The sequence below is a fragment of the Benincasa hispida genome, chromosome 8, assembly GCF_009727055.1.
Source record: "Benincasa hispida cultivar B227 chromosome 8, ASM972705v1, whole genome shotgun sequence".
Lineage (NCBI taxonomy): Eukaryota > Viridiplantae > Streptophyta > Magnoliopsida > Cucurbitales > Cucurbitaceae > Benincasa > Benincasa hispida.
The window spans coordinates 11,997,386-12,005,468 of record NC_052356.1 but is presented as its reverse complement, the minus strand read 5'-3'; the positions used below and the strand labels follow the sequence as shown (position 1 = coordinate 12,005,468).

At 35.9% G+C, this 8,083-nt stretch overlaps 1 protein-coding gene across 1 annotated transcript; it reads right to left on the bottom strand.

Annotated features, from left to right (window-relative positions):
- Positions 1-2,036: 2,036 nt before the first annotated feature.
- Positions 2,037-4,761, bottom strand: LOC120082417 (pentatricopeptide repeat-containing protein At2g27800, mitochondrial-like). Its single transcript, XM_039037577.1, has 2 exons — positions 2,853-4,761; positions 2,037-2,738 (listed from the first exon to the last, which is right to left on the bottom strand). Exon 1 carries the CDS (start codon positions 4,511-4,513, stop codon positions 3,233-3,235), a length of 1,281 nt encoding a protein of 426 aa, XP_038893505.1. The 5' UTR covers positions 4,514-4,761; the 3' UTR covers positions 2,037-2,738; positions 2,853-3,232.
- Positions 4,762-8,083: the final 3,322 nt, after the last annotated feature.

Below are 8,083 nucleotides of genomic sequence, written 5' to 3'. Positions count from 1 at the left end.
TTTGAACGATTGATTTTGAGAGATTGAACAGATTCCTGATAAGTTCTTCATGTGATACAATTAACCAATGACTTCACATAGATGCTAAGATTGAGAATCTTATAGTATGGTTTCCATCTTGGTTTTTAGACTTCCATTTTTATCTCACTATCTTTAAGAAAGATTCAATCCTACTTTCTTTTTGTAACAGCAATCTTTGAAAGGGTCTATCCACTGATTAATAAACCAATGGTACATTCATGGAAAGATACAAAGATTAATTATCAACTTAACTTGTTTGGCGTTTGTGTCTATTTAGTCTATGAATTTCAAAAAGCGTTTAAAAGGTTATTGAACTAAAAAAATGTTTGATATCTTTAAACTTTCAACTTTTTGTCCAACATATTCCTCAAATTTTAATTATGTGACATATAGGACCTTAACCTATTCAATGTTGTTTGTTTACTGATCTATTAAACACTAAATTGAAAGTGTAGAGCCTTGTTAAACATAAAATTCAAATTTATATATGATATATTAGTTAAGTTATAAAACTTTTTAATATGATAACGATTTATTTGACACAAAATTGAAAGTTTAAGAATTTATTATACTCTACACTTTAAAATTCAAGAACTGTTCAGACACAAGCTAAAAGTTGAAAGGAAATTTTGTACATATGATTCAAAATTTTGAGTCGAAATGGAATCTGATCCATATTTTGAAAATACAGTTGTAAAATATTTTGTTATCGTCAATATAACATGTTAAAATATATTAGAGGTCCACATTAATTTAGACTTCCTCATTCTTGTTGTCGCTTGAACTCTCGCTCTTAATTGCAAATATGCTCTCAATCTTGCTCTCTTGCTCTCTTGATCTTGATCGGCTTCTTGCTTCTAATTGTGGAGAGAAGTAGAGAGGGGGGAGAAAAGAAAAGAGGGAAGGAGGAAGGAGATGAAGGGGGACAGAGAAAAGATGAGTGTGGGATGAAGGAGATGAGAGGGGGAAAAACCGAAAAGGGAGGGAGAAAAGACGAGAGCAAGAAAAGAAAGGAGAGGAGTGGAATGTAATTTGTTCGGTCTAAACTTGGGGAAAAACCGAGTCCTATTTTATTTGGACCCAAAATTTCGGGTAGCCAATTAAATCAGTCAACTTCAAAGACTAAAGTCGTAATTTTACCTTATTTATTTGGTAAGGAAAAGCTCTTTAGAGATAGTTGACTTGTAATATTAAACCTCCAAACTTCATTGAATCACAAAAGCCAAGATTTGGAATTGATTCCCAAATCCACCATCATTTTAGAAAGAACAAGAGATTTTATTGCTTCATAGTTATTTGTACATAAATGGACCTTCTCATTTCAATGTTTGACCCCCTTTTTTCCCTTCAAATAATTGATATGGATAGTAAAAGGTGTCTTACCCACATGCTATACCCAAATTAGCAAACTTTGTCTTCAACTTTTCATGTTACCAAATACAAATTCTTATGGTTAATATTATTTGCTATTGCCTCATTGCTACACATAAAAATCCTCTTCATGTATCCTTTTAATTCCCTCAATACAAAGTTTAACTTCATAACTTGAATTTACACAATTAGGTTGATTTCTCAGATCATAAATATACATTTGTTTTACTTACAATGTTTCATATAATGTAATTCTTCATCTACCATTAAAAACTTGAAACAATGAAATGCCACCTTAGGTTTTAAGAATGGCAGAATCGTAAATTGTTAGATCTTTCAAAATTGTTTGTAAAGATCAATAATCTACTCTAATATTTTATCCCAGCCAAATGACCCTCAAGATTCTGTGATTTTTTTTTAATCAAAGGTATTGGATAGATATAATTTAGAGTGTGTTTCGAATACATTCTCAAATGTTTAATTTAAAAAACAAGTCATTTTGAAAAAAAATTAGAATGTTCGACAACTAAGTTGTTATCAAAAGTATTTAAATAAAAATGAGTTTTTTGAAAATCACTTTTTTCTCAAGTCAATCAAAACGGGCTCTTAATGTCTTCGAATAAAATTCCACCTATGATATTATATAGTTCTAATAAATGCTTTCTTATTTCTATACTTTTCCTATGTTTATTACATCTTTGCCCGTTTTGGGATTGGCAGATGAAAATACATCATGCTTCACAACTGTTCAGTAGCACGATCAAGATTAGTAAATACTAGGTTAAATTGTAAATTTGGTCCTTGTGATATGAAAAAGATTATAATTTAGTCCCTAAAATTTTAATAATTAGAATTTAGTCCTTATGATTTGATAAAAACTCATGATGATTCATATCGTTTGATAAAATCCTCATAAATAATTCCTATGGTAGGGACTTTGAAAATTTTATCAAACCATAGAGATTCAATTCTAGTTATAAATCATAGAGAGTAAATTCTAACTTTCTCCAAACTATCGAGACCAAATTTATAATTTAACCTAGCGTTAGGATTGAACCAATTAAGTTGTCATGGAAAATGCTACAAATCGAGCACTATCCTGCTGGACTGGTATGTGGGATAATCCATGTGTCAGTGTGCAGAGAGTAATCTTTCACACAACCTATACTTGGATGACTTTCTTTATTGGTTCCTCAAGCAAAAAAATCAATGTTAAATGAACTCGGCTTGCAAAGGTACCTTGAACTTGATGAGACAAGAGGCATAAAGGGATCACAAGCTTCTTTTGGAGAAGATATCTTGCAATTCAACTCCCACAAAGACGTCTCTATCACATAAGAATACACCTATTATAATGTGAAAGAACTAAGTCATAGTGCGTCAAGTACTGTTCAAAATTTTAAAGTCCTTGAAAAGAAAAACATATATAAGCACTATTAAAAAAGTCTCAAGAAGCTAACCTCACTAATTGAGTAATATTTGTAGCATTTATAAGCCGTGTAAGTTTGTAACCACAAAAGATATGCACCAGCTATAAGCCGAGTAGCCATAATTGAATGATGATTCTCCTTCTCCAGTAGTCTTCTTAATGTAGAACTATATGAAGCAAAGCATCTGGATAAATCATAGGTTTTCAACTTTTTAGTAAATGGCACCTGTAAGTCTTAAACCTTCAATTGATACACAACTACAATTGGGAAGATAGAAATCGAAATAGATTGGTTTTCTATCTGCTTGGTCTGACTAAAGACGCTTTGTGGTCCTGATATCAAATTTCGCATGTAAGTCCTGCCTTCTAAGACCACATGGTCCATGATTCCAGCTCAATCATGGTCAGCCATCAATTTAGATTTCCATAATCATCTTCAAGCACATAGAGAAGTTTCCTATAAGTATGACCATCCACAAGATCCTTCTCTTGCAATTCCCTCAACAAACTCGTGGCTTCTCCAACCCTCCCTTGTCTACACTGTTCATCCAATACCGTCCTATATGTAATAAAATCAGGAGATCTTCTATTATCAATCATCTCCCACAAATAATTCACTGCTTCTTCAACCTCTCCATTGAGAGCCATAGCATTCACAATTGAATTATATGATATACCACTAGGCACAAACCCCTTCTCCTTCATTTCATTGCACAACTCCCTTGCATTATCCGTTCGCCCTTGAGCGCATAACCCGTGAATCAAATAGTCATACGAAAATGAATTTGGTAAGCAGCTATACACAACACCCATTTGATGAAAGATCCTAAGAGCATCATTAATATGCAGGGAAAGCACATACCCCTTTATCATACTATTCAAAGTAAATATGTCAGGTTCAATCCCATCATCATTCACCATCTGTCTGAAGAGACATCTAATAGTCTCCATATACATGTGATTTATATAAGCATTACGACCTCGACTCAAGAATGCGGTAAAAAGTAGATTATATGTTCTAATTGAAGGTCTACAGTTCAAGTTTCTATTGTTCTGCATATGCTTAAATATATTAATAGCTCTAGTCAACTTCCTTGCCTCAGTGAAAAAATAGATCATAGTATTGTAAAGAGTCTCAGAACCAATAGAAGGAACCGAAAGCACCTGATTCACAACATGATCCATTTCTTCATACATTTTCGCCTCACCCAGCTTCTTAATTGTAATTAGATAAGTGGAAACATCATGTCTGAAACGAGGCTGCTGTGAAGCCCAATTGAAGAGCTCAAAACACACCAAAGGATCTCCCTGAAGAGAAATGACATTACAGAGTTCTTCGGAGGTAAACCTTGGAGGGATTTGAGAAACTGCCGATTGAAATTGGGTATCGTCCAGTGTAGGTTTGATGCTGGATTTCAACCTCTTACTAGCTCTCCTCCTGAAGGATCTTGAAGGTGCCCTATTTGAGTAGAAATTCAAACAAAATTTCGTAAAAAAGAGGTTGGGAGCTGGATGGCTTCGGATTTGAGATGGAGGGAGAAAATGGGTGATGTTACCATGATTCAATTCATTCAACCACCATGAATGAATTGAAAATCTTCTGAGACAAAGGAAATGTGGATTTGATGGGTTGGATTTACAGAGCTGGTTAATGGAATTCCTTGAGAACCGAATGCGAAGGAGGAGGTTCATATTATACAAATCACTGAAAACAAACACAAGAACAAGCTCAATACAGAGTCCAATGGAACTCAACTTTGAGAAATGAAGAGAGATTATAACACATGAATACAGATTTTCAGACAATTTGATGCAAATTTTTGGTAGAGAAGAAGACAAGTGAAACAAGGCGCTCGGAGAGGGAAGAGAATGACCAAATTCGATAGGTTTAAAACAGGAAAATCAAAATCACCAAATACTCCCCACTCCCAATTTTATAAAATTATGGATGCGATGATAAATTTGGAAAATTGTATGGAAATCCATGAAAACTTGTTCTAATTAGTTTTTCAAACTATCACTTTCATTATTATAATTGACCATTATTAATCATAGACAATATTTTGTAAAGGTTCATATTATCGATCTCAAGGTTCGAGGTTCGATTCCCCCACCCCACACTCTAATTACAATACCTTAAAAAAAAATATTTTGTAAAGGTTAGGGTAAATGTTAATGCAATAACAAAAATTTTAAAAAGAAATGTAAAATTAATTATAAAATAATATAACGTATATGAGTATTTTGAGGTAAAATAATGTAAACTTTAATGGAAAAAGTAGCACATTGACAAAGATTCATCCTTCGTCTGAAATGACATTGATATGTGAAACTATATATTAACGTGTGAAACTATACAAATACATGTAATTAGAACCATAAAACTGAAAAAAATTAAATTGAGCTAACGTAGTTAATTTCTAAATAAAATCAAAATATTCTGGAAACATTCTCGAAATTTTGTCGAAATGGGAGAAAAATGAAATTCCCCTATCGAATTTTCGTGGCTATTGACATCTAGAAATTTCGAGAGATTTCGATGGAAAATTTTCACTGTGATTCAAATGAACTCTTTTTTAAAAGCAGTTTTTTACATTTTTGAGACATGAAATTATTAGTTTAAAAGAGGAAAATCAAAATGACCAAATACTCAAAATTTTGGGATTTTCGTACGGATGGCCCCTTTTCGTCGATGGTCACGCCTTCTGTTTGACCTCAAAACGCGCATGAAGGCCTGACTCTTTGATGACGGGAAATTAGAAGTCAATTTTACTCGACAACTAAAATCCCTTGGACACGATATGCGATGCATGTTCTTATGATATGCGTTGATAGTTATGCGTCGATGGTCATGCGTTAGAATGATAATGCGTTAACGAATGTATACGATGACCATGCGTCTTGTCACAAGTTTTCTTGCGCTCACGCCAAGTATAATGCACACACAAGTTTATTGGATAATCCAAGGTCGAACACAAGGACTTGTAGCTATGTGTATGCGGTGATGTGCATGCGGCGGTTTAAATAAAAGAATGGAAGGGAGGTTGCTAAGTTAACCCTACTCCTACTCCTATCTAACAGACAACACAATGAGAGTATGCATGAGAGGTAGAGATACGACAACTCTTGGTATGAAATACATGAATGGGAAAATAGATAAAATGTGGAGATGATTTCATTGCAACCCTTAAGAGTGACCGCAAGGGCAACCTTAGTCAACGCAAGCCATGCAATCATGCTACACACACGTGAACCTAACTCTAGAACATATGCGGTGTATCTGCGACATTGCCGATAAGCCTATGCTTGCCTAGACCTCCATAACCAGCTCACTAGCTCTCGCCACATGAGCATGGTTGCCGAATAACGCCTTATCTTACTTCCTGGACGCATGCAATATCCAATCTGTAGGGTGCATATGCTGTGTGAAGCAAACAGAGCTTATCTCTAAGATCCCCATTCTTGCTATGCGTTCCAATCTGCTCTCCCGAGTCTTAGATTTGTGTTTTAGACTACTCTCCCAAGTATGCCTAAATGATGAATGAAGTGCTCATAGGACAAGGTAACCGCATGAACTTTGCTGACCTAAGATTGTTCCCATCCCTAGTGAACAATGCATACATTGCTTAATGCGATCAACTACTTACCCTCTCGGGCAGTTGATTGTTGCCGACTTTACTCATAGACAAGCAATGCGTTAGCCTATAGACAGGCGTTGCCGCAGCTTCACACTAAGCAAATAAGGTTACTCACAAACTCACACAACGTACACCTCTCGGTAGGTTGCTACATGCTTCATATCCCTAATAGGACTAAGTATGCAATACCCAAGCAATCTCACTGAGTGTTGCAATGAAAGTAAAGATGCTAAGCAAAGAAGATAGAGATGAAGTCAAAGGAAACAGAGAAATGCATTGAAAACAAATTGTATTAATTCCTTAATCACAAAATGTCATACAATACAATATAAGAAAAGAAAGAAAGTGAAATGACTGGCTGGAAGCAAAGACTTGGTTCTAGCGGATGAGTGTGGCTGCCGGTGGTGCCATGGATGGGCGGTGGAGCTGACTCTTCTGAGATCTAGCTCTGGTCGAACGCTCCGGTCGTCACTCGGAATGGATGAAGGAGGTGAAGAACTCTCAAGCGTTTTCTCATGCATTTTGTCTGGATCACGGGGAAAATCTTCGGATAACTTGAATTTCTGCTCATCGGCTTCTATTTATAGAGCTTGGATCGCCGACAACATTAATGGACTGCTCTGAGTCTGACATTCGGTGCGTCAGTCATTTTCTGAACTTCTGTCGCTAACGGCGTGGTAGGTGAAATGTCAACATCATCTTTTGGTTTTTCTCGAGGTAGATACGTTGATGCATTCATTCCACCAACCTTACGTTGCTCCCATTAGTATGCATTGTCGCGTAGCTGCAATCATTCAATGACCGTATTCGCTTAATACTGCAACTCTACATGATGACCGCAATCGCTTGACGAGCGCAATTCCCATGCGATGGACGCATACGGCTGATTACCACAACATCCATGCATTGATCGATGCATTTGCTTTTGCGATGGAGAGTTTCTCCACATGCGATCGTCTATGCGGTAGTCCGGTTTTCGCATTTGCGTCCATTTCCTATTTTAGCTACAAAAATAAAACATTGAACGTATAATAATGCAAAATAACGGGTTAGCTGAGATTCAACATGTTGATCGACGCAAGCTCATTTTCTCGTGAATTCCTATCATGATTGACGCATATTCTGCCTAACAACCTTCATAATTCTAAGTAAAAGGCCTAAGATGACATACATTTCTGCATGTCATCACACCCCCAAACTTAAAATCATGCTTGTCCTCAAGCATGCGTTATACTCAAGAAATTCTAACTCACCTCCATGTTTTACTTTGCGATGACTAGTTTCTCAGAATATAATTTACACACACCTCTGACCATCACCGCAATGCTCTCCTCTACTTAGGCTGCTTCTCCAAAAAGATATTTTCTAAGTTTAGATCCGGTAAGCCTTTGCTCAAAAATGTTTTCTTCATTCACCGTAACTTTGTGTTTAGCTTTTGAGAATGCGTTCGTCAAAATAATTCAAAACTTTGCGTTAAATTATTCAAATGCGGCGTTGAACCTAGTTACGCCCTTCGTTTTGGTTTACCCCCATGTATGTCATGCGGGCATCCAACTTCGGTTGCGTTCCATATTCAACTCAACTCTTGTCCCGCTTGATTTGGCTTGCGTCGGACAGAGGAGTT